Source organism: Salvelinus fontinalis, unplaced genomic scaffold (genome assembly GCF_029448725.1).
Source record: "Salvelinus fontinalis isolate EN_2023a unplaced genomic scaffold, ASM2944872v1 scaffold_0327, whole genome shotgun sequence".
In the NCBI taxonomy this organism is placed as follows: domain Eukaryota; kingdom Metazoa; phylum Chordata; class Actinopteri; order Salmoniformes; family Salmonidae; genus Salvelinus; species Salvelinus fontinalis.
In genome coordinates, this window is record NW_026600536.1 from 155,742 (window position 1) to 183,196 (window position 27,455).

The 27,455-nt window shown below is 44.5% G+C and overlaps 1 protein-coding gene across 7 annotated transcripts in view; it reads left to right on the top strand.

Annotated features, from left to right (window-relative positions):
* The first annotated feature begins 1,865 nt into the window (after positions 1-1,865).
* LOC129845602 (serine/threonine-protein kinase PRP4 homolog) overlaps positions 1,866-27,455 on the top strand; it is a 34,654-nt gene continuing 9,064 nt past the window's right edge. For 6 of the 7 annotated variants that reach the window (XM_055913464.1, XM_055913465.1, XM_055913463.1 and 3 more), the window contains exons 1-11: positions 1,866-1,972; positions 2,466-3,557; positions 5,358-5,495; positions 9,642-9,794; positions 10,008-10,089; positions 12,969-13,167; positions 16,941-17,017; positions 17,706-17,796; positions 19,011-19,158; positions 20,582-20,719; positions 24,355-24,508. In XM_055913464.1, coding sequence (XP_055769439.1) covers positions 1,920-1,972; positions 2,466-3,557; positions 5,358-5,495; positions 9,642-9,794; positions 10,008-10,089; positions 12,969-13,167; positions 16,941-17,017; positions 17,706-17,796; positions 19,011-19,158; positions 20,582-20,719; positions 24,355-24,508 — 2,325 coding nt within the window. In that variant the 5' untranslated portion in view covers positions 1,866-1,919. The remainder of the gene's footprint in view (positions 1,973-2,465; positions 3,558-5,357; positions 5,496-9,641; positions 9,795-10,007; positions 10,090-12,968; positions 13,168-16,940; positions 17,018-17,705; positions 17,797-19,010; positions 19,159-20,581; positions 20,720-24,354; positions 24,509-27,455) is intronic. The other variant, XM_055913468.1, reaches the window with a different exon arrangement.

Below are 27,455 nucleotides of genomic sequence, written 5' to 3' on the forward strand. Positions count from 1 at the left end.
ATCAGGAGCATGCCCAGGTGTTGTAGGGAGGTCATACAGGCACGTGGAGGCCACACACACTACTGAGACTCATTTTGACTTGTTTTAAGGACATTACATCAAAGTTGGATCAGCCTGTAGTGTGGTTTTCCACTTTAATTTTGAGTGTGACTCCAAATCCAGACCTCCATGGGTTGATAAATTTGATTTCCATTGATAATTTTTGTGTGATTTTGTTGTCAGCACATTCACCTATGTAAAGAAAAAAGTATTTAATAAGAATATTTAATTCATTCAGATCTAGGATGTGTTATTTTAGTGTTCCCTTTATTTTTTTGAGCAGTGTATATTAATGTTTGCAAATAAACCCAGTGTATTTATGCAAATGAGGAGCATATCATTTTCTTTATTTTAATGAAGAAAAAAAAATGAAATTCCTGATCAAATAAGAACATTTATAAATGAGTGGCACTCTAAGAAAAAATTGTGACGTTTGACAATAAATGTAATACCTGAATTCACACCAAAATCCCTGAACTTATTATTTGTCTGTGGCAGTAAAATGTTTTATGTGCTATAACTCACACAAACTGGGTGGTTCGAGTCCTTAATGCTGATTGGCTGAAATATTTAAGCAATAACACCCGAGGGTGAGTGGTATATGGCCAAATATACCACGGCTAAGGGCTGCTCTTAAGCACAACGCAGCGCGGAGTGCCTGGATACAGCCCTTAGCCGTGGTATATTTGCCATATACCACAAACCCCCGAGGTGCCTTATTACTATTATAAGCTGGTTACCAACGTAATTAGAGCTGTAAAAATAATTGGTTTGTCATACCCGTGGTATACGGTCTGATATACCACGGATTTCAGCCAATCGGCCTTCAGGGCTCGAACCACCCAGTTTATAACAGACCATATACCAGGGATATCCTCTAATTATGTTATAACCAGTTTATAATAGCAATAATGCACCTTCGGGGTTTGTGATATACTGTATGGTCAATATACCATGGCTAAAGGGCTGTAAACACTGAATGTGCTGGTATATGCATTTTTTCTAATGATTTATCTACTCACCACTAACATTACATTTGTTAAAACATCTTGTCAGTCATCATCAGAAGTTTCAGGTAGCTAGCTAGCCAGCAAATGTCAACATAGACCTACAGTCCATAGCTAGTTAATACTATCCGATAATGATGTCCCCGTCATGTCAGCCATGAGTATATGCTTACAGTATGAAATGTAAACATTTCCGAATCCAAAAACAAACTGGATCCAAGCATGCAAATGAGCCAACCCATGCTGATCTTTTAGGGACCACTGTCAATGGTATGCTTCGTTTCTGTGCAGTAAATTACTTATTGTCTTGTTGAAACATTTTATGTAATAAGTCATTGTATAATAGTTTGTAAAATCAAAGTATAGGCAAAAAGAATATTAATTATTTCGAAATCGCTCATTTAGGATACAGACAAAAAAACTTTAAAGACAACGCTTTGGTTTGTCTCGCTTTCCTATCCATTGCGCATGTCCAAAGTAAACGATGGGCCTATTCGATTACGCTGAACTCCGGGGCACCGGGTAGGAGCTCCCTTTCAAAACGAACAGTAATCTGTGCCGCTCGGTCATTTTGTCAACAAAGTAACATGGTTCATCGTCCAGAAACATAAAACATCTATTTTCCATACATTTTGGGGGGAATTTCCCATACAATCACCTTTGCATGGGATAACACAGAGTACTACTAATTACAACACGTGCTAAATTACAACATATTTGTTTTTAGCCAACTTCGTCATGGGCTTTGAACGGGGCACCTGGCTCACGCCCGGGAGGCAGCCAGTTCCACATCGAATGCAACCAACTTTTAGCTAATGCGAAACACGCTTAGACGGGCGCCTGGACGAGATTAATCGAATCCCCACACTGAAAATGGCTTCCATTGACTTTATAACGTTAACTGGTGACAGCGAGAAAAAACAAGCGTAAGAATTTTTTAAATTGTGTTTTAGGTAGCTAAAATGTATAGTTTTCCATATGGGTTATTCTGCGTGTGGTCATAACCAGTTATTGTTTAAAAAAATCTTATATACGCGTCGTTAGCGCTAGCCAGATCCTGTTTCGCTTCTCGCTAGCTAGCTTACAAGCTTATGGCATAGTAATGAAACTCGGATAAATACTGGACAAGGTTAGCCGAGACCCCCAGCCGTTTACTATAATCAATAGCTAGACCATCTGATTCAACTTGCCAATCATCAAGCCCCTGACTAGCAAAATTGAATCAGGTGGGCTTGTTCAAGCTGCAAAAAAATTGTGTAACGACTGGGGGTCCCCAAGGAAAGGTCTGAGAAACACTCAAGTTGCACAACTAGTTGTCGTAGAATAAATCAGCAATAGTTGTCAAATTAACCGATTACCATGGAGCATTCCAGTTGATTAATCATTACATTACTTCTTCCCATATCCTGTCGTGTGCAGGGGAGAGAAAGCAGAGAGTGGCAATGAAGTGGAAAACCAGGACCTGTCAGAGGAGGAAGGAGGCGACGGGAAGGCAGAGGCCAGTTTGTCGAAGCTCATGGTCACCGTGACCTCAGCTAAGACCAAGAAAAAGAAACACAGGCATCGCAGCAAACACAAGAGGCACAAGCAGTCTTCACCTGAGGACAAGGAGCGACGCCATAAGCACCGGCACAAGCACAAAAAGCACAAGCGTAAAGACTACCCCTTGACTGACAGCTTCCCCACCGGGGGCGACGACAACGCTTTCCCATACTCTTCCTCCGACAAGCTGCCGAGACTGGAAGACGATGAGATGGCGCTTCTGGAGGAGCTGGAGAAACAGAGGGCCCTGATCCAAGCTGAGCTAGACAGGGAAATGACTGAGGGTGGCAGGGGGGTACAGTCGGGCATGGGGCTCATACTCCAGGGATACCACTCTGGGGAGGAGGAGGATGGGGAGATTCAGGGGGAGAGGATGTGCAACGGGCAGCACTTGCGGAGAGGGGCAACGGGGCCCGTGGCTGGCTCAGGCTCGCAGACTGCTAAAGACACCGGTAGAGTCCAGCGAGAGTCGACAGACGCCGGCAAAGCTAAGCAGAACAATCCCAATAAAAACGGCAGGAAGAGAAAGATGGACGGCAAAACCAAGGATCAGATGAGCGGACTGAGCACGTCCAGGGATAGAGACAACAGGAGACATTCCAGGAGTGCAGATTGCTTCAAAGAAAGGGCACGGGCGTCCAAGTCTCCTCCTGGCACTAGCAACCAGCCTTCCCTGCCGGCTCAAAGCAGAGAGGCCCAAAACCAGGACAAACACAAGAAGGCGATCAAGTCCCCCGCCAAGGACGCTTCCCCTGGGAATGAGAACTGCTCTCCTGGCCTACGAGGGAGGCCGCCATGCCCCGCCTCCCAGCTGCAGCGCAGCAAGTCCCCATCACAGTCCCAGGACCCCCGGGCCTCCTCCGGAGCAGAGCGACGGGCCAGGTCACCGCCACCACCCAGAGGGGGCCACCCGAGCTCCCCAGAGGGTCAAAGGAGAGAGGTGGACCGACTGAGACTCTCACCTGGCAGGTCAGAACATTGTTTGGCCTTATGTCGATTCCACACACACACACACACGCATCACAAAAGAAAATCATACAAGTTGATGAGTTAAGAAATTTGGCCTTTTGTGTTTAATACAGATAAAGAGGCGATTTTGTTTTGTTTTCAAGGAGGAGATGCATCTTCTCACAACCATGTACAGGCTCCACAAATTAATATACTGGTAACATATTGTGACAAACCATGAGGTTCGGGGTTGTCATTCTCCCGCTGGAATAGACCATGAGCATTGGGGGCTGTATTCATTAGTTCACACTGTAGGGAAACGGTTTACAATGAATAGTAGTGTTTCTTATGGGGCAAATGTAGCTTAGTCCCTCTCTGTTTCAGCTGGTCGCTTCCGTTTGGTTTCTAGTGAATACGATGGTGTTAGACACCACACTGAGGATGGTTAAGGGGCCGGGCTCACATTTTTAAAACTACATCTCAGTTAAAATAATAATAAGATGTTATATCGTCACATACACCGGATAGATGCAGTGAAATGTATTTTACAGGATCAGCCGTAGCAGTATGATAGATGCAGGGAAATGTGTTTTACAGGATCAGCCGTAGCAGTATGATAGATGCAGTGAAATGTGTTTTACAGGGTCAGCCGTAGCAGTATGGTAGATGCAGTGAAATGTGTTTTACAGGATCAGCCGTAGCAGTATGATAGATGCAGTGAAATGTGTTTTACAGGATCAGCCGTAGCAGTATGATGGATGCAGTGAAATGTGTTTTACAGGATCAGCCGTAGCAGTATGATAGATGCAGTGAAATGTGTTTTACAGGATCAGCCGTAGCAGTATGATAGATGCAGTGAAATGTGTTGTTTTACAAGGTCAGCCATAGTAGTATGATAGATGCAGTGAAATGTGTTGTTTTACAAGGTCAGCCATAGTAGTATGATAGGTGCAGTGAAATGTGTTGTTTTACAAGGTCAGCCATAGTAGTATGATAGATGCAGTGAAATGTGTTGTTTTACAAGGTCAGCCATAGTAGTACAGCGCCCCTGGAGCAAATTGGGGTTAAGTTCTTTGCTCAAGAGCACCTCGACAGATTTTTCACCTTGTCTACTCGGGTATTCGAAACCGGTGACTTTTTAGTTACTAGCCCAACGCTCTAATTGCAAGTAGACATCTGCTTTATCAAGTATTTATTTTATTTAACCTTTATTTAACTAAGCAAGTCGGTTAAGAACAAATTCTTATTTACAATGACAGCCTACCAAAAGGCAAAAGGCCTCCTGCAGGGGATGGAGGCCTGGGATTAAAAATAATAAATACAATACAATATAAATATAGGGCAAAACACACATCACAACAAGAGAGACACAACACTACATAAAGAGAGATCTAAGACAACATCACAGCAAAACATAACACAGCATGGTAGTGACATGACATGGTAGCAGCACAAAAACATGGTACAAACATTTTTGGGTAAAGTCAACAGCACAGAGGTCAAGAAGGTAGAGACAACATTACATCATACAAAGCAGCCACAGCTGTCAGTAAGCGTGTCCATGATTGAATCTTTGTAAGGGTCTATCAGCAGAATCTGAAGCAGATAAAAGCCACGAAGAAGAAAGGAGTGTTGATGTAAGACCAGTACTTAATTGCCATGTGGAAGATGGTGTCATCATGCCGCGATATTCCCATCCAAACATAGTCCAGTTTACGTCATCCACACATTGAATCGTGTCCAAATCACACACCCTTTTTAGGTAATGCATGGAGAACATTGAATGTGTAACCCCTTGTCCTGTTGCTGCGTGACCTTCAGGATTCGGAGCCAGGACGAAGCAGGGGGCCGTAGGGATGCCAGCGCAGCTCTAGGTGCCCGACGACGGCTCAGCCGCTCACCATTCAGGCGGAGGTGTTGCTCTCCCAGGAGACGCAGCAGGTCTCCATTCAGGAGGAGGTGGGTGGAGGTACTTTTGTCCCCATATGTCTGATAACTGTACTATCCTGTGTTGTGTATATGTCTGTGAGTCTAAACATATACACAAGTCACTCTATCCCGATTCTCTGTCCGATGGTCTACTTAGACCGAAACGTCATTCTTTATTTTAATCTTTACTCACAATAACAAAATATATAATGGGGAGTGTTGCAACTTACCCATTTTGAGGTTATCATAGTTCGTCTAATTTTATTGTCACGTAACCGGATAGGTGCAGTGAAATGTGTTGTTTTACAGGATCAGTTCAGTAAAATGTGTTGTTTTACAGGATCAGTTCAGTGAAGTGTGTTGTTTTACAGGATCAGTTCAGTAAAATGTGTTGTTTTACAGGAGCAGTTCAGTGAAATGTGTTGTTTTACAGGATCAGTTCAGTGAAATGTGTTGTTTTACAGTATAAGCCATAGTAGTACGGCGCCCCTAGAGCAAGTTAGGGTTATTTGCCTTGCTCAAGGGCACATTGACAGATTTTTCACCTTGTTGGCTCGGTGATTCGAACCATCAACCGTTCGGTTACTGGCCCAACGCTCTAACTGCTAGTTTACCTGCTGCCCTAATCATGTTTTTCTTCAAGGTTCAATAGTTTATACAGTGCATTCGGAAAAGTATTCAGACACCTCGACTTTTTTTCACATTTTGTTACGTTACGGTCTTATTCTACAATGGATCAAATAAAATACAAATGATCAATCTACACACAATACGCCATAATGACAAAGCAAAAACAGGTTTTTAAAAATGTCTGCACATTTATATAAATATTCAGACCCTTTCACTCAGTATTTTGTTGAAGCACCTTTGGCAGCGATTACATCCTCAAATCTTCTTGGGTATGACGCTACAAGCTTGGCACACCTCGATTTGGTGAGTTTCTCTCATTCTTCTCTGCAGATCCTCTCAAGCTTTGTCAGGTTGGATGGGGAGTGTCGTTGCACAGCTATTTTCAGGTCTATCCAGAGATGTTCGATCGGGTTCAAGTCCAGGCTCTGGCTGTGGGCCACTCAAGGACATTCAGAGACTTGTCCTGAAGCCACTCTTGCGTTGTCTTAGCTGTGTGCTTAGGGTCGTTATCCTGTCTGAAGGTGAACCTTCGCCCCAGTCTGAGGTCCTAAGCTCTCTGGAACAGGTTTTCATCAAGGATGTCTCTGTATGTTGCTCCGTTCATCTTTCCCTCAAACCTGGCTAGCCTCCCAGTCCCTCCCGCTGAAAAACAAACCCACAGCATGATGCTGCCACCACAATGCTTCATCGTAGCGATGGTGCCTGGTTTCCTCCAGACATGACGCTTGGCATTCAGGCCAAAGAGTTCAATCTTGGTTTCATCAGACCAGATAATCTTGTTTCCCATGGTCTTAGAATCCTTTAGGTGCCTTTTGACAAACTCCAAGCGGGCTGTCATGTGCCTCTTACTGAGGAGTGGCTTCCGTCTGGCCACTCTACCATAAAGGCCTGATTGGTGGAGTGCTGCAGAGATGGTTGTCCTTCTGGAATGTTCTCCCATCTCCACAGAGGAACTCTAGAGCACTGTCAGAGTGACCACCGGGTTCTTGGTCACCTCCCTGACCAAGACCCTTCTCCCCTGATTTCTCAGTTTGGCCGGGCAGCCAGCTCTAGGAAGAGTCTTGGTGGTTCACACAGGCTACTGTGTTCTGAGGGACCTTCAATGATGCAGAAATTGTTTGGTACCCTTCCCCAGATCTGTGCCTTGACACAATCCTGTCTCGAAGCTCAACGAACAATTCCTTCGACCTCGTGGCATGGTTTTTGCTCTGACATGCACTATCAACTGTGGGACCTTAAATATTAGTACCAGTCAACTTTGGACACACCTACTCATTCCAGAGTTGATCTTTATTTTTTTACAGTTTTCTACATTGTAGAATAATAGTGAAGACATCAAAACTATGAAATAACACATATGGAATCATGTAGTAACCCCCAAAAAGTGTTAAACAAATCAAAAATATATTTTATTATTTTTATTACTTTACCCCCTTTTCTCCCTAATTTTGTGGTATCTAATTGTCCCATCGCTGCAACTCCCGTATGGACTCGGGAAAGGTGAAGGTCGAGAGCTGTGCATCCTTCAAAACACAATCCAGCCAAGCCGCACTTCTTCTTGACACAATGCCCACTTAACCTGGAAGCCAACCGCACCAATGTGTCGGAGGAAGCACCGTATCAGCGTGCTTTGTGCCACGCCCACTACAGGAGTTGCTAGTGCACGATGGGATAAGAACATCCCAGCCGGCCAAACCCTCCCCTAACCCGGGACGACGCTGGGCCATTTGTACGCTGCCCCATGGGTCTCTGGGTTGCGGCCAGCTGCGACAGCCTGGACTCGAACCAGGATCTCTAGTGACACAGCTAGCACTACCTTAGACCACTGCGCCACTCGCGAGGCCCTTCAAAAGATGTTTTATATTTACGGTTCTTTAAAGTAGCCAGCCTTTGCCTTGATGACAGCTTTGTACACTCTTGGCATTCTCTCAACCAGCTTCATGAGGTAGTCACCTGGAATGCATTTCAATTAACAGGTGTGCCTTGTTAATTTGTGGAATTTCTTTCCTTTTGAGCCAATCAGTTGTTGTGAAAAGGTAGGGGTGGTATACAAAGATAGCCCTATTTGGTAAAAGACCAAGTCCATATTATGGCAAGAACAGCTCAAAAAAGCAAAGAGAAACAACAGTCCATCATTACTTTAAGACATGAAGGTCAGTCAATCCGGAAAATTTCAAGATCATCGAAAGTTTCTTCAAGTGCAGTCGCAAAAACCGCTATGATGAAACTAGCTCTCATGAGGACCGCCACAGGAAAGGAAGACCCAGAGTTACCTCTACTGCAGAGGACAAGTTAATTTATAGTTACCAGCCTCAGAAATCGGCAATTAACTGCACCTCAGGTTGCAGCTCAAATAAATGCTTCACAGAGTTCAAGTAACAGGCACATCTCAACATCAACTGTTCAGAGGAGACTGCGTGAATCAGGCATTCGTGGTCGAATTGCAGCAAAGAAGCCACTACTAAAGGTCACCAATAAGAAGAAGAGACTTGCTTGGGCCAAGAAACACGAACAATGGATATTATGCCAGTGGAAATCTGTTCTTTGGTCTGAATAGTCCAAATTTGCGATTTTTGGTTCCAACCGCCTTGTCCACCACTTGGTCTTTTAGAATTCAAGGCACACTTAACCAGCATGGCTACCATAGCATTCTGCAGCGATACGCCATCCTATCTGGTTTGCGCTTGTTGGGACTATATCATTTGTTTTTCAGCAGTACAATGACCCAAAACACACCTCCAGGCTGTGTAAGGGCTATTTGACCAAGAAGGATTGCTGCATCGGATGACCTGGCCTCCACAATCACCCGACCTCAACCCAATTGAGATAGTTTGAAATGAGTTTGACCGCAGAAGGAAGGAAAAGCAGCCAACAAGTGCTCAGCATATGTGGATACTCCTTCAAAACTGTTGGAAAAGCATTCCAGGTGACTTCCTCATGAAGCTGGTTGAGAGAATGCCAAGCGGGTGCAAAGCTGTCATCAAGGCAAAGGGTGGCTACTTTGAAGAATCTCAAATATAAAATATTTTGATTTGACACTTTTTTTTTGGTTTCTACTTAATGTGTTATTTCATAGTTTTGATGTCGAAAATTGTAAAAAATAAGTCGGTATGTCCTTACTTTTGATTGGTGGTGTGTGTGTGTGTGCCTTTCCAAATCATGTCCAATCAATTGAATTTACCACAGGTGGACTCCAATCAAGTTGTGAAAACAGGATGCACCTGAGCTCAATTTCGTGTCTCATAGCAAAGGGTCTGAATACTTATGTAAATAAGGTATTTCTATTTTTTCATTAAATACGTTTGCTAAAATGTGTAAACCTGTTTTCACTTTGTCATTATGGGGTATTGTGTGTAGGATGAGTATTTTTTATATATATACATTTTAGAATAAGGCTGTATCGTAACAAAATGTGGAAAATGGGAAGGGGTCTGAATACTTTCCGAATGCACTGTGTATCATTAATTGAAATGTCCATTGAACATCGGGAAATCTTACATATTGCACCTGGCTTTTGCTTTTCTCTCCTGTGACTCTTCTACGTAGGTCATTGGATCGGGACAGGATGGGACGGAGGCCGCAGTGGGGTTCCCGATCCCAGGAGGGGAGGCAGAGACTGAGCCGGGACAGAGAGGACAAGTTCAAGGGCAGCCTCTCGGAGGGAATGAAGGTCGACAAGGAGGACTCTGAAGATGAAGTGTAGGCAGTTCACTTGGGATGTAATTTTAGTTGCTTACTGTTTACCTCAGACGTGTTGAATGGATGGTTCATACACAAATGATACAACATTAATCCGTTTCAATGTCATTAATCAAATCACACACCATTTTTAGCAATATAAGCTTTTGTCTATGGGTGTGGGGTGGACGACCACATTGTATGTGTGTGTTGACGTGGTTTGTCCTGTAATAGGATGGAAGATTACGATGTGGATGAGGACGACGAGGAGGCTCTCATCGAACAGAGGAGGCTACAGCGTCTGGCCATCGTCCAGGTGGGTAAAAAGACGTATGACATCATCATCATCCCATCTGCACCGACCTAATTTAACCAGAACCACACAGCCATGTTGCTACAATATGTATTTTAACCTTTCTTTATTGGCTATTGTCATGCACAGCATGCAAACATGACACACACAGCTGTTTGATTGTTAGTTCAACAATTCGAATGGCGTTGGACACTGTGTGCAGTGCCTATACTCTGGCCGCACCACTAATCCCAGGTTTTGTGTTGCTTAGTGCCAAGGGAGTCAATCAAAATGCTTAATGGCACGCCCACCTTTTAATTGGCTGATCGGGTCCTGGTCTGTTGATCACATTAGTTTCTGATTGTTGTGTAATAGGACTACATCGGTAGGCAGGAAGAAGGCTGGGCTGAGCGTCAGAGAGGGAGGAAAGGCAGTGTATTCTGTATTCCTGGAAAATGCAACCTCCCCCTCTCTCTCTCTCCCTGTCCACCAACCTCATTCTCTCGCTCTCTGCCTATCCACAAACCTCCCTCTCTCGCTCTCTCTCTCCTTGTCCACCAACAACCAGAATTCCTGTAGGCCCTTCCCTCCCAGCACACCACTAAGAATACCAATAATTATGACCATATAGAGATGATTTTGTATGCACAATTTTATTGTTTTATTATTTAGAAAAGGGTGCACATTTTCAAATGTATCATGTTTATAATCACTGGAGAATAAACTGGATGAGCTCCGATTGTGACTATCCTATCAACGTGATCTGGAGTACTGTAATATCCTATGTGGTGTGTCTCTTTGTTAACAGCTCGTGCTCGTCATTAAGGACGTCTTGAGGTTCTGCTCGACGGCATTAGAATACCTCACGATAAGCTGTAGACCATACTATTTATTAAGTTTTCATCTATATTTTTTGTAGCTGTCTATTTACCACCACAAACCGATGCTGGCACTAAGATCGCACTCAACGAGCTGTATAGGGCCATAAGCAAACATGAAAATGCTCACTCAGAGGCGGTGCTCCTAGTGGCCGGTGAATTTAATGCAGAGAAACAGAAATCAGTCTTACCTCATTTCTACCAGCATGCCAGCATTCTACCGGCAGATACAGGTGAAAAAACTGTAGATCACACACAGAAAAGTTCAGCAATATTCTTGGGATGTCTGGTGTGAACCGCTCTCTTGAGGTCATGCCACAGCATCTCAATCGGGTTGAGGTCAGGACTCTGACTGAGCCACTCCAGAAGGCAACAGGACAACGACCCAAAACACAGGAGTAAATCTGTTGTTGATTTACTTATGTGTTTTGGGTCGTTGTCCTGTTGCATCACCCAACTTCTGTTGAGCTTCAATTGGCGGACAGATAGCCTTACATTCTCCTGAAAAATGTCTTGATAAACTTGGGAATTCATTTTTCTGTTGATGATAGCAAGCTGTCCAGGGTCTGAGGCAGCAAAGCAGTCCCAAACCATGATGCTCCCTCCACCATACTTTACAGTTGGGATGAGGTTTTGATGTTGGTGTGCTGTGCCTTTTCTCCACACATAGTGTTGTGTGTTCCTTCCAAACAACTCAACTTTAGTTTCATCTGCCCACAGAATATTTTGCCAGTAACGCTGTGGAACATCCAGATGCTCTTTTGCAAACTTCAGACTTGCAGTAATGTTTTTTTTGGACAGTAATGGGTTCTTCCGTGGTGTCTTCCCATGAACACCATTCTTGTTTAGTGTTTTATGTATCATAGACTCGTCAACAGAGATGTTAGCATGTTCCAGAGATTTCTGTAAGTCTTTAGCTGACACTCTAGGATTCTTCTTAACCTCATTGAGCATTCTGCACTGTGCTCTTACAGTCAACTTTGCAGAACGGCCAATCCTAGGGAGAGTAGCAACAGTGCTGAACTTTCTCCATTTATAGACAATTCGTCTTACCGTGGACTGATGAACATCAAGGCTTTTAGAGATGCTTTTGTAACCCTTTCCATGCTTTATTCAGGTCAACAATTCTTAATTTTAGGTCTTCTGAGATCTATTTTTTTCGAGGCATGGTTCACATCTGGCAATGCTTCTTGTGAATAGCAAACTCAAATGTTGTGAGTGTTTTTTATAGGGCAGGGAATCTCTAATCAACATCTCCAATCTCGTCTCATTGATTGGACTCCAGGTTAGCTGACTCCTGACTGCAATTAGCTTTTGGAGAAGTCATTAGCATAGGGGTTCACATACATTTTCCAACCTACACTGTGAATGTTTAAATTATGTATTCAATATAGACAAGAAAAAATACAACAATTTGTGTGTTATTAGTTTAAGCAGACTGTGTCTGTCCATTGTTGTGACTTAGATCAAGATCAGATCAAATTTTATGACAAATATATGCAGAAATCCAGGTAATTCCAAAGGGTGTACATACTTTTTCTTGCCACTGTGCGCTCTCTCACACACACAGACATGTGCATACTTTCACACTTTCAGTCTTACACACTCCACACACGTTGCTCTTGTTGATTATCCTGATTGCCGAGTCACTTTTACACCAAGCTACATGTACATATTACATCAATCACCTCTACTACCTCGTACCACAGCACATAGACTCCATATCGATACGCCTCTTTTTTTGGTCTTTTGTGTCGCTATTTTGTTGTGTTTTTGTGTGTGTGCTACTTATTTTCTTTCTTTTAAACTCTGCATTGTTGGTTAAAGGGCTCGTAAACATTTCCAGGGTAAAGTCTACACCGGTTGTGTTCAGTGCATGTGACAAATAAAATTTGATTTTGATTTGACATGTGCACTGTGTGCGTATGAATGGATTTGTGTGTGTCTGTTTTTATACATATTCTCGTGCCTGTGCTTGCATATTTTTGCTGACGTGTGTGTGTGTGTTTTTTTCCCTGTGAACAGAAGTACAAGGGAGGGAACGAGGACAGTACCATGTCGGAGCCCGGCAGCCCGCAGAGCAGCCAACGCAGCCGCTCGCCCTCGCCAGACGACATCCTGGAACGTGTGACGGCCGACGTCAAAGAGTACGAGCGGGAAAACATGGACACCTTTGAAGAAAACATCAAGGCTAAGCACAACCTCATCGAACAGGAGAAAGATGGTAAACATATCTGTGGTGTATATTAGTGTGTGTGTGTACATCAGACCTGTCATGTCATGCCCTGGCCTTAGTATTCTTTGTTTTCTTTATTATTTTAGTTAGGTCAGGGTGTGACATGGGGAATGTTTGTGTTTTGTTGGTTTTGGGTGTTTCTATGGTAAAGGGGTTGTTGGGTGTAGTATATGGGTTTGTGTTTAGTACATGTGTCTAGCGTTGTCTATGTATGTTTAGTTGTCTAGGAGAGTCTATGGTTACCTGAATGAGTTCCCAATTAGAGACAGCTGATTTCGGTTGTCTCTGATTGGGAGCCTTATTTAGGGTAGCCATAGGCTTTCATTTGTGGTGAGTAGTTGTCTATGTGATACGTTTGTAGCCAGTGTGTGCACATCGTTGTTTAGCTTCACGATCGTTTTCTTGTTTTGTTTAGTTCATAAGTGTGTTTGTTTCGTTTGCCTTCTTCACCAATAAAAGGAGATGGCTTATTTTCCTAAAGCTGCGTTTTGGTCCGTCAATCATCCACACGATCGTGACATGTCAACTAAGACATAGACCTTTGTGAAATACTTTCAATTAATTGATCTACGCTTGGTACATTATGGAAACCATAGATTACTCTGCTGTTAATACCATGAAGTGTCTGACCCAGGTGGGTGTTTGTCTGATGTAGTAGTAGTAGTAACTGCAGCACTCGGCATGTTTGTTTGTTTGTTTGTTTGTCTGATACAGTAGTAGCAGTAACAGCAGCACTTGGCATGTTTGTTTGTCTGATACAGTAGTAGTAGTAACAGCAGCACTCGGTTTGTTTGTTTGTCTGATACAGTAGTAGCAGTAACAGCAGCACTTGGCATGTTTGTTTGTCTGATACAGTAGTAGTAGTAGTAACAGCAGCACTCGGTTTGTTTGTTTGTTTGTTTGTTTGTTTGTTTGTTTGTCTGATACAGTAGTAGTAGTAACTGCAGCAGTCGGCATGTTTGTTTGTTTGTCTGATACAGTAGTAGTAGTAACTGCAGCACTCGGTTTGTTTGTTTGTCTGATACAGTAGTAGTAGTAACTGCAGCACTCGGTTTGTTTGTTTGTTTGTCTGATACAGTAGTAGTAGTAACTGCAGCAGTCGGTTTGTTTGTCTGATACAGTAGTAGTAGTAACAGCAGCACTCGGCATGTTTGTTTGTCTGATACAGTAGTAGTAGTAACAGCAGCACTCGGCATGTTTGTTTGTCTGATACAGTAGTAGTAACAGCAGGACTCAGTTTGTTTGTTTGTTTGTTTGTTTGTCTGATACAATAGTAGTAGTAACTGCAGCAGTCGGCATGTTTGTTTGTTTGTCTGATACAGTAGTAGTAGTGACAGCAGGACTCGGTTTGTTTGTTTGTCTGATACAGTAGTAGTAGTAACTGCAGCACTCGGCATGTTTGTTTGTCTGATACAGTAGTAGTAGTAACAGCAGCAGTCGGCATGTTTGTTTGTCTGATACAGTAGTAGTAGTAACCGCAGCACTCGGCATGTTTGTTTGTTTGTTTGTCTGATACAGTAGTAGTAGTAACCGCAGCACTCGGCATGTTTGTTTGTTTGTTTGTCTGATACAGTAGTAGTAGTAACAGCAGCACTTGGCATGTTTGTTTGTCTGATACAGTAGTAGTAGTAACAGCAGCAGTCGGCATGTTTGTTTGTCTGATACAGTAGTAGTAGTAACAGCAGCACTCGGTTTGTTTGTTTGTTTGTTTGTCTGATACAGTAGTAGTAGTAACTGCAGCAGTCGGCATGTTTTTTTGTTTGTCTGATACAGTAGTAGTAGTAACAGCAGCACTCGGCATGTTTGTTTGTCTGATACAGTAGTAGTAGTAACTGCAGCACTCGGTTTGTTTGTTTGTTTGTTTGTTTGTCTGATACAATAGTAGTAGTAACCGCAGCACTCGGCATGTTTGTTTGTTTGTCTGATACAGTAGTAGTAGTAACAGCAGCACTCGGCATGTTTGTTTGTTTGTTTGTTTGTTTGTTTGTTTGTCTGATGCAGTAGTAGCAGCCACAGCAGCACTCGGCATGTTTGTTTGTTTGTTTGTTTGTTTGTTTGTTTGTCTGATGCAGCCACAGCAGCACTCGGCATTTTTGTTTGTCTGATGTAGCAGCCACAGCAGCACTCGGTTTGTTTGTTTGTCTGATGCAGCAGTAGTAGCAATTGCAGGCTCAGTAGTAGTCATCAGAGTAGTAGTAGTGATTCAGAAGTGGAAAGGGGATACCTAGTCAGTTGTACAACTGAATGCATTCAACTGAAATGTGTCTTAAGCATTTAACCCAACCCCCTCTGAATCAGAGAGGTGCGGGGAGGGCGGCCTTAATCGACATCCATGTCTTCAGCGCCCGGGGAACAGTGGGTTAAACTGCTTTGCTCGGGGGCAGAATGACAGATTTTTTTTAACCTTGTCAGCTCTGGGATTCGATCCAGCAACCTTTCGGTTACTGGCCCAACGCTTCTACCCACCAGGGTACTTGGACGTTGATCGATTTCAAATATACACTGCTCAAAAAAATTAAGGGAACACTAAAATAACACATTCTAGATCTGAATGAATGAAATATTCTTATTAAATAATTTTTTCTTTACATAGTTGAATGTGCTGACAACAAAATCACACAAAAATTATCAATGGAAATCAAATTTATCAACCCATGGAGGTCTGGATTTGGAGTCGCACTCAAAATTAAAGTGGAAAACCACACTACAGGCTGATCCAACTTTGATGTAATGTCCTTAAAACAAGTCAAAATGAGGCTCAGTAGTGTGTGTGGCCTCCACGTGCCTGTATGACCTCCCTACAACACCTGGGCATGCTCCTGATGAGGTGGCGGATGGTCTCCTGAGGGATCTCCTCCCAGACCTGGACTAAAGCATCCGCCAACTCCTGGACAGTCTGTGGTGCAACGTGGCGTTGGTGGATGGAGCGAGACATGATGTCCCAGATGTGCTCGATTGGATTCAGGTCTGGGGAACGGGCGGGCCAGTTCATAGCATCAATGCCTTCCTCTTGCAGGAACTGCTGACACACTCCAGCCACATGAGGTCTAGCATTGTCTTGCATTAGGAGGAACCCAGGGCCAACCGCACCAGCATATGGTCTCACAAGGGGTCTGAGGATCTCATCTCGGTACCTAATGGCAGTCAGGCTACCTCTGGCGAGCACATGGAGGGCTCCATGCTCTGGACACTACGCTGACAGACACAGCAAACCTTCTTGCCACAGCTCGCATTGATGTGCCATCCTGGATGAGCTGCACTATCTGAGCCACTTGTGTGGGTTGTAGACTCCGTCTCATGCTACCACTAGAGTGAAAGCACCGCCAGCATTCAAAAGTGACCAAACATCAGCCAGGAAGCATAGGAACTGAGAAGTGGTCTGTGGTCACCACCTGCAGAACCACTCCTTTATTGGGGGTGTCTTGCTAATTGCCTATAATTTCCACCTGTTGTCTATTCCATTTGCACAACAGCATGTGAAATGTATTGTCAATCAGTGTTGCTTCCTAAGTGGACAGTTTGATTTCACAGAAGTGTGATTGACTTGGAGTTACATTGTGTTGTTTAAGTGTTCCCTTTATTTTTTTGAGCAGTGTAGTTCATAAGTCTATTACTCAATTACTTATTATTATGATGTTAATTTCTCACGTACTCTATGACTTCTTAATCAATGAAATAGATATATTTTAAAGTCATATTGACATCAGCAATTACAGTTTTAACAGTGCTTGAGAGTAAACTCTACTCCCATTCTTTCCTAGAAGGAACCAACCCCAAAAAACCCTCCGCCCCCGACATGTTTACTGAATCGGATGACATGTTCGCCGCCTACTTTGACGTGAGTACTCCTCCTGTTGCTTTGATTCCATTGCGTAGTTTGGACTCTGACCACCATTGACTTGTGCCAATGTGTCTTCAACTTTTTTTTTTTTTTTTTAAATGAAGTTGTCTATGGAATAGGATCCTGTCAGATAGGGTTGCTAAGAGTGGTGTCCGTGTCTCGGGGCGCCCTTGTATTATTACTGTCCAAACACGCGTCTTTCAGCGGGTAACTTTAGAAACGGGCCACAGCGTTTTCTCTGGTGACCTTTCTGTGAGGCGACTGAGAACTGCTAGTCCGATTTTGAGTCGAGATGAGCCCACAAGTTGGGACTTATGCTAAATCATTTTGTGGATGTCTGTTGCGGGACCAAAAGTTTGGCGAGTCAATCTCAAGTCAGAATACCAGCTCAACTGTGGTTTTGTATTGTAGCCAGACAGTCAGACCTTGGTTAAAATAGTATGTTTGTTCTTTCAAATACTTTGAGTGTTTAAATGAGCCTGCATGGGGTGCCAGATGGACAGAATTTGCACATTTGGGACTGTTCCTTTGGTTCCATTGCACTAGGCAAGCTCAGTCAAGCACAGATTCCCATCAGAATAATAACTGATTTCTTGAAAGGGGGGGGGGGGGGGGGAGAACGAACATTGGAAAAACCATTTGGTCTCCCGTCATACTAACACTAAGCGATTTGTGGCCACTGCAGAGTGCAAGGTTTCGAGCAGCAGGTATCGGGAAGGACTTTAAGGAGAACCCCAACCTCCGAGACAACTGGACAGACGCAGAGGGATATTACCGTAAGTCCATGTGGCATTAAAGCTCCTTCCTTATTTTGTTCCTTCATTTGTTTGTTAGCTTTGTCATTCATTTTATCACTACTGAACAAAAAAATATAAAACATGCAACAATTGCAAAGATTTTACTGAGTTACATTTCATAGCAGGAAATCAGTCAACTGATATAAATTCCTTAGGCCCTAATCTATGGATTTCACATGACTGGGCAGGGGTGCAGCCATGGGTGGGCCTTGGAGGGCACCCACTGAGGGGCCTGGCTCAGCCAATCAGAATGAGTTGTTCCCTACAAAAGGGCTTTATTAGACAGAAATACTCCTCAGCACCCCCCCGCCCCAAATAGGATTTTTGTGCAGATGGAATATTTCTGGGATCTTTTATTTAAGTTCATGAAACATGGAACTAACCCTTTACATGTTGCGTTTTTATGTTTTATGTTGGATGTTTATTTATATTCCGGTCTCTGACATTGCGTGTTCTGATATTTCTTAATGTCTGTGTGTGTTTCTTTTGTTTTTTTTACTGATAGATATTACTTTTAGAGCTAGAGGAACAAGCATTTCACTGCAGCTGCTATAACATCTGCACATCTGTGTACATGACCAATAAACTTTGATTTGCCCGAAAATGTGAAGATGGTTGTTTACATATAAAATTGCCGTTTCTTGTTGGTCACTAATTCAAACAACAAGGTGGATCAGAATCTGTTTTAGTCGCCTGCTACATCGGACGCGTAACTTTTGCTTAGCGTGAGACGCTCCTGTTCAGTTCAACAAGTCCTGAGCGTAACCGCGCCGGTTCTGTTTTGAGCATAATATTCAGTTCTGGTTCTATTTTCAAGATTTCGACACGCAGCTCACGCCTGAGAGCAAAAGGATATTGTGGCTAGCGTTCTGCTCGGACTGACCAAAAGTTACTCTTCCAGTGTAGCAAAAAAGAAAGTGTGTTAGGCTACTGGATTTATGTTTTATATATATTTTTTATTCTTCCTAATGGCGCAACCATAGAGCAAGCTCACTTGCCCGGCTGCCATGAATCCCATAAATTGTCAGTCTTTCACCTAAACATTGGGAATGAACCATAAAGATATGTTTTAGGCCTACTGGAATTCTTTGCAGTTTTTTTGTTTACTTGCAACAGGGCAACGTTTAAGGTCAATCCCTACTTATTCATAACCAATTAGCTAATATATTCAATGTCTTTTTGCTATTTGACAGGACTCAATATCGGGGAGAAACTGGACAAGCGGTACAGTGTGTACGGCTACACGGGGCAGGGCGTGTTCAGCAACGTCATCCGAGCCCGTGACGTGGCCCGCGCCAGCCAGGAGGTTGCTATTAAGATCATTCGGAACAACGAGCTCATGTGAGTGTCGTTTACCAATAGCTAATCTTGCACCCGGTTCAGTAGGCAGAAAACGTTTTGAAACTGGGGAGATACTACCTGCTGTTCATTGACTACAGCTCAGCGTTCAACACCAAGCTCATCACTAAGCTAAGGACCCTGGGATTAAAACACCTCCCTCTGCAACTGGATTCTGGACTTCCTGGCGGGCTGCCCCCAGGTTGATTCTTTTTTTTTAGGATCCCCATTAGCTGACGCCAATGGCGACAGCTAGTCTTCCTGGGGTCTGACACATTAAAAAAAATACATTAGAAAAAGTGGTGAGGGTAGGCAACAACACATCTGCCAAGGGGGCCCCTCAGGGTGCGTGCTTAGTCCACTCCTGTACTCCCTGTTCACCCACGACTGCGTGGCCACGCAAAACTCCAACACTAAGTTTGCTGACGACACGATAGTGGTGATCACAGAGGATGAGCTGGCCTATAGGAGGGAGGAGGTCAGAGACCTGGCAGTGTTGTGCCTGGACAACAACTTCTCCCTCAATGCCAGCAAGACAAAGGAGCTGATCGTGGACTACAGGAAACGGAGCACGCTCCCATTCACATCAACGTGGCTGTAGTGGAGCGGGTCGAGAGCTTCAAGTTACTCTGTGTCCACATCACGAAGGATCTATCATGGTCCACATACGCCAACAGTCGTGAAGAGGGCATGACAACACCTCTTCCCCCTCAGGAGAATGAGAAGATTTGGCTTTGGCCCTCAGATCCTCAAAAGGTTCTACAGCTGCGCCAGTGAGAGCATCTTGACTGGCTGCATCACCGCTTGGTATGGCAACTGCTTGGCATCCGACCACAAGGCGCTACAGAGGGTAGTGTGTAAAGCCCAGTAGAGCGCTCCCTGCCATCCAGGACCTCCAATACCAGGGGAAAGCCCTAATAATTGTCAGACACCAGCCACCCATGTCCTAGACTATTCTCTCTGCTACCGCACGGCAAGCAGTACAGATGCACCAAGTCTGGAACCAACTGTACCCTGAACAGCTTCTTCTACCCCCAAGCCATAAGACTGGTTAATAATTAGTCCGGTTTGGTTAACTATTTAACTATCTGCGTTGACCCTTTTTTTTTTTTTTTTTTGCACTCATTTTTTTGGACTCATCACATACACTGCTGTTACTGTATTATCTGTCACTGTATTCCTAGTTACATATCTACGTCAGTTACTATTGTGGGTAGATATTGGGTGTACAGGCTTTTTGTTTTAGCCTTGCTCGAACACACCGGATTCCACTAATCTGTACTTGATTATCTGAGTCAGGTGTGTCAGAGCAGGGCTGGAACCAAAAGCCTGTCCACCCAATAGCTCTCCAGGGGGACCTGTCCTACTGGCACACCAGTGTGTCCATGACTTTAGACTCATCGAAGTGGTCTCTCTGTCCCAAAAGGCAGAAGACTGGGCTCAAGGAGCTGGAGTTCCTGAAGAAACTCAACGATGCCGACCCTGACGACAAGTTCCACTGCCTGCGCCTCTTCCGACACTTCTACCACAAGCAGCACCTCTGCCTGGTTTTCGAGCCTCTCAGGTACACCCTCCAGGTTACTGGCACCCCTAGATTGAGAACAGTGTTTCTCTTCTCATTGTATAGGCAAGGTGGGCCTAGGGCTTTTGCAGTCACGAAATGTTGTCAGCCAGTGATTGTCAAGCAAATAACTGTCGATTTCACGGTAATTGGCTTAATTAATGAGCACATTTAGCATCTCCTGGCTTCAAGCCATTGATGCAGACCTTTTGAACATCTACATTTAAAAAAAGTCTAATACGTTCATTTAATATAGCCTACACCTTAACAATAAAGCCATTATTTATTTTATACAGGTTTAAAGAAGCATGGTTTGAAGAACATGTGGTCTATTTCAGAACAGAAAGCATACTCTTGAGTTGTCCTGATGTGGCTATGCCAAATGGCTGTGGGCTACACTAGTTCATTTAGCAGACAAGATTTTGCTTAGAATTCTGGCATTATTTTATAGTAATTAAGAATAAAATTGAACAAAGCTGAATAAAATAAAGGATATTTTCTCCAAACGATTTGAAGGAGTGCTGAGTTGTGCTGAGCGGTTAACAAAGAAACAAAGAAATAGGTATTCTTATACATGAATTAACTCTAAATTAAGCATAACTTTAGTTGTTCTACAAACGTCGGGCTATATGTTTTGATTTTTAATACATTTTAATGCTGTATGATCCTCTTTTTAGTAGAGGCCATCACTCTGTTTTACTTGCACAATTGCATAGCCTGTAGAGATGTTGCGCAACATAAGCTCATGGGCTCTTAAGTGTTTTTAATTAGATTTTCGATCACATTTGCATTGACGTCATAGTGATTAGAGGGACAATAGAGTGCTGAGTACCAGACAGTTAGCAAGTTTGGTAGGCTACTAATGACCAGCAGCGGCATCAGAGCTTGGAGAAGCCTAATTACCTTGACTTAACACCGCGGTCACCGCAACACTCCTAGGTGGGCCACTTGCGCGTAGGTTTGCTCTCCCTGTGTTAAAGAATGTGGTTTCAATTGATCATTTTGGTTGTAAAAGCCTTAGCTGCTGGAGATGGAGTCTGAAAAGAGGTGGCCTTATTGATGCGAAGAGGCTGTTTTGAAGTCTGAGGGAGTCTGCTGCTCTCTGTCCTAGGGGTGGGGGAAATCGATATGGCATGGTGATATTATTTTTGCCCATTTTATATCAATACTGTGACTCCCAAGTATCGATTTTATTTTAAAAGATTGCTAGGCAGTTAACGTTAGCTAACACTAGTCGGCTGGCTGTACCTGCAAAAAACTGCCAGTATTTCTCGTCCTGTAGCTTGTTCTTTTTAAACACTAGAACCGCCTGGCCTTTCATCCTACAGGTACCCGCTAGAGAACGTCGCCGGTGATCTCGTTTAGCAACAGTTGCATATCAACCCACAAGGTGCTGAAACATAAACACCAACGCTTGATAAATAGTGCATCAACTATTGTAAAGGATTAGTTGCACAAAGAGATATTTGTGGAACTATATCAATAACAACAATAGTTATTTGTTTTTTATAGTCAAGGATATGTTTTTGTCCTAGAAAAAAAGCATAGGCCTATAGCCTATTTTAGTTTCCCTTAAAATGGATTACACTAATGTTTTTAATTGTATCAACTTTGTTTGTAGATTAAATTAGTAATAGAGTTATAGTAATTAATAAAGTCCAGTTACAGCTTCTTTTGACAAAGTAGAAAACAAAAAATATATAATATAACCAGTCAGGTGCACAGGTGAAATGATTTGCTATATATTCCTAAACAAAGGCACCAGTGCATGATCAATTGTAAAGGTTGAATTGCCTAAATAAATAGCATATTTTTAAGTTTATAATGTTATTTGTTTTTGCTTAGTTAGCCAGAGAAATGCTGCTGCGTGGCGGGTCATGTGCTGAATGCAAGGACAGCACGTATATTCTTGGAGAATGTGACATTAGGAAAGAGAGCTGCACCTGTTGAATTATGGGAGTTATTTGACAGAGGAATGTGTCATAGAAACTGCACAATATGCTCTTTCTGATACTGCTTAGAAATCAAAAATGTTTTTCCTGCATTTGACTCTGAAGGAGGATTTGTGATTCTCCATTCCATGCATTTGTAAATTACAAGATTCGACCATTTCTTCATGTACAATTTGACAGCTGATAGGCCTAATATTGTCAATCATCAGATTATTGTCAAATTAATCTTGTCTATAGGCTAACTGTTATGTGTGAAATTAGTTTCGGTATCGTTGAGGTGTAGTTTCGATGGGCCAGCTGTGCCGTCTGACTGGCATCGTTTTACTTCCTGCTCATCAACTTAGAGTCAAGGATATGTTTAGCATTATTTTAAAGGCCTACTGCAACAAACAGCATGTTTTTGTTTCCCTTACAATTAATTTGATTAGTAATAGAGTTATAGTAAATATAAGTCTGGTAACGTCTTTCTTTTTTTTTCTCCGTAAAAGAGAATGGTATCAAGCCTCAAGGTGCGCGTTCAAATGATTAACATGAGTACCAACGCTGATCAATAGGCATAACACACACTCATCCTTATACTACAGTTATACTATATACTAAATTAAATCAACCTCTTCACCCTCATCATTCAGTTAGGCCTAATTTCATTTCAATTGTGTGAAGTAAGGTGCACAATGATCGTCCATTCATCTATTATGTCATTCATTCAGTGAGGTGAGAGAGAGAGAGACAGCGCTTGGCTGGGTACCAACATCCTACAGCGCCATGTCTTGGGTAAAATTAGGTAAAAAGGATCAATACTTTTCTGTTTTGTGATTTAAAAAAAAATTCAGACACTTTTGTATTTTACATTACTCTATTATCGTGAGGTCCCTGGCAATTTCCAGCCCAACTCTGTCCCATGTTTTACCGCTGAGTAGAAGTGTTTTCGTTCTAACCAGGATCTCAATTATTTTTAGGGCAGACGGATTACTAAACTGTCTGAAAGGGCTCCATATTCCCTACATAGTGCACTACTACTTCTTCTGTGGTTAGAAGTAGTGCACTACTTCTTCTTCTTCTGTGGTTAGAAGTAGTGCACTACTTCTTCTTCTTCTGTGGTTAGAAGTAGTGCACTACTTCTTCTTCTTCTGTGGTTAGAAGTAGTGCACTACTTCTTCTTCTTCTGTGGTTAGAAGTAGTGCACTACTTCTTCTTCTTCTGTGGTTAGAAGTAGTGCACTACTTCTTCTTCTTCTGTGGTTAGAAGTAGTGCACTACTTCTTCTTCTTCTGTGGTTAGAAGTAGTGCACTACTTCTTCTTCTGTGGTTAGAAGTAGTGCACTACTTCTTCTTCTGTGGTTAGAAGTAGTGCACTACTTCTTCTTCTTCTTCTGTGGTTAGAAGTAGTGCACTACTTCTTCTTCTTCTTCTTCTGTGGTTAGAAGTAGTGCACTAAAATCAAATCATATTTTATTGGTCACACACGTGTTTAGCAGATGTTATTTCGTATGGAACGAAATGCTTGTGTTTCTAGCTCCAACAGTGCAGTAATATCTAACAATTTCACAATACACACATCTAAAAGAATAGAATTAAGAATATATAAATATTTGGACGAGCAATGTCGGCACTATTTAGGGAATAGGGTGCCATTTTGTGACTCGCACCTATATTTTATGTGGTGTCTCTCTACTCTCCTCCTCAGTATGAACCTGCGCGAGGTGCTGAAGAAGTATGGCAAAGACGTGGGCCTCCACATCAAGGCGGTGCGCTCCTACAGCCAGCAGCTCTTTCTGGCCCTGAAGCTGCTCAAACGTTGCAACATCCTTCACGCCGACATCAAACCTGACAATATCCTGGTGCGTCACCTCTAACCCACCGTAGCCCCAGAGAGAAACAGTCACCTCTAACCCACCGTAGCCCCAGAGGGAAACAGTCACCTCTAACCCACCGTAGCCCCAGAGAGACAGTCACCTCTAACCCACCGTAGCCCCAGAGAGACAGTCACCTCTAACCCACCGTAGCCCCAGAGAGACAGTCACTTCTAACCTACCGTAGCCCCAGAGAGACAGTCACCTCTAACCTACCGTAGCCCCAGAGAGACAGTCACCTCTAACCCACCGTAGCCCCAGAGAGACAGTCACCTCTAACCCACCGTAGCCCCAGAGAGACAGTCACCTCTAACCCACCATAGTCCCCAGAGAGAAACAGTCACCTCTAACCCACCGTAGCCCCAGAGAGACAGTCACCTCTAACCCACCGTAGCCCCAGAGAGACAGTCACCTCTAACCCACCGTAGCCCCAGAGAGACAGTCACTTCTAACCCACCGTAGCCCCAGAGAGAGACAGTCACCTCTAACCCACCGTAGCCCCAGAGAGAAACAGTCACCTCTAACCCACCGTAGCCCCAGAGAGACAGTCACCTCTAACCCACCGTAGCCCCAGAGGGAAACAGTCGCCTCTAACCCACCGTAGCCCCAGAGAGACAGTCATTTCTAACCTACCGTAGCCCCAGAGAGAAACAGTCACTTCTAACCCACCGTAGCCCCAGAGAGACAGTCACTTCTAACCTACCGTAGCCCCAGAGAGAAACAGTCACTTCTAACCCACCGTAGCCCCAGAGAGACAGTCACCTCTAACCTGTCGTAGCCCCAGAGACAGTCACTTCTAACCCACTGTAGCCCCAGAGAGAAACAGTCACCTCTAACCCGTCGTAAGCCCCAGAGAGACAGTCACTTCTAACCTACCGTAGCCCCAGAGAGAGACAGTCACCTCTAACCCACCGTAGCCCCAGAGAGACAGTCACCTCTAACCCACCGTAGCCCCAGAGAGACAGTCACCTCTAACCCACCGTAGCCCCAGAGAGACAGTCACCTCTAACCTACCGTAGCCCCAGAGAGACAGTCACCTCTAACCCACCGTAGCCCCAGAGGGAAACAGTCACCTCTAACCCACCGTAGCCCCAGAGAGACAGTCACTTCTAACCCACCGTAGCCCCAGAGGGAAACAGTCACCTCTAACCCACCGTAGCCCCAGAGAGACAGTCACCTCTAACCCACCGTAGCCCCAGAGAGACAGTCACCTCTAACCCACCGTAGCCCCAGAGAGACAGTCACCTCTAACCCACCGTAGCCCCAGAGAGACAGTCACCTCTAACCTACCGTAGCCCCAGAGAGACAGTCACCTCTAACTCACCGTAGCCCCAGAGGGAAACAGTCACCTCTAACCCACCGTAGCCCCAGAGAGACAGTCACCTCTAACCCACCGTAGCCCCAGAGGGAAACAGTCACCTCTAACCCACCGTAGCCCCAGAGAGACAGTCACCTCTAACCCACCGTAGCCCCAGAGAGACAGTCACCTCTAACCCACCGTAGCCCCAGAGAGACAGTCACCTCTAACCCACCGTAGCCCCAGAGAGAAACAGTCACCTCTAACCCACCGTAGCCCCAGAGAGACAGTCACTTCTAACCCACCGTAGTCCCAGAGAGAGACAGTCACCTCTAACCCACCGTAGCCCCAGAGAGAAACAGTCACCTCTAACCCACCGTAGCCCCAGAGAGACAGTCACTTCTAACCCACCGTAGCCCCAGAGAGAGACAGTCACCTCTAACCCACCGTAGCCCCAGAGAGACAGTCACCTCTAACCCACCGTAGCCCCAGAGAGACAGTCACCTCTAACCCACCGTAGCCCCAGAGAGACAGTCACCTCTAACCCACCGTAGCCCCAGAGAGACAGTCACCTCTAACCCACCGTAGCCCCAGAGAGAAACAGTCACCTCTAACCCACCGTAGCCCCAGAGAGACAGTCACCTCTAACCCACCGTAGCCCCAGAGAGACAGTCACCTCTAACCCACCGTAGCCCCAGAGAGAGACAGTCACCTCTAACCCACCGTAGCCCCAGAGAGAGACAGTCACCTCTAACCCACCGTAGCCCCAGAGAGACAGTCACCTCTAACCTACCGTAGCCCCAGAGAGACAGTCACCTCTAACCTACCGTAGCCCCAGAGAGACAGTCACCTCTAACCTACCGTAGCCCCAGAGAGACAGTCACCTCTAACCCACCGTAGCCCCAGAGAGACAGTCACCTCTAACCTACCGTAGCCCCAGAGAGACAGTCACCTCTAACCTACCGTAGCCCCAGAGAGACAGTCACCTCTAACCTACCGTAGCCCCAGAGAGACAGTCACCTCTAACCCACTGTAGCCCCAGAGAGACAGTCACCTCTAACCTACCGTAGCCCCAGAGAGACAGTCACCTCTAACCTACCGTAGCCCCAGAGAGACAGTCACCTCTAACCCACCGTAGCCCCAGAGAGACAGTCACCTCTAACCCACCGTAGCCCCAGAGAGACAGTCACCTCTAACCCACCGTAGCCCCAGAGAGAGACAGTCACCTCTAACCCACCGTAGCCCCAGAGAGAGACAGTCACCTCTAACCCACCGTAGCCCCAGAGAGACAGTCACCTCTAACCCACCGTAGCCCCAGAGAGACAGTCACCTCTAACCCACCGTAGCCCCAGAGAGACAGTCACCTCTAACCCACTGTAGCCCCAGAGAGACAGTCACTTCTAACCCACCGTAGCCCCAGAGAGAAACAGTCACCTCTAACCCACCGTAGCCCCAGAGAGACAGTCACCTCTAACCCACCGTAGCCCCAGAGAGACAGTCACCTCTAACCCACCGTAGCCCCAGAGAGACAGTCACCTCTAACCCACCGTAGTCCCCAGAGAGAAACAGTCACCTCTAACCCACCGTAGCCCCAGAGAGACAGTCACCTCTAACCCACCGTAGCCCCAGAGAGACAGT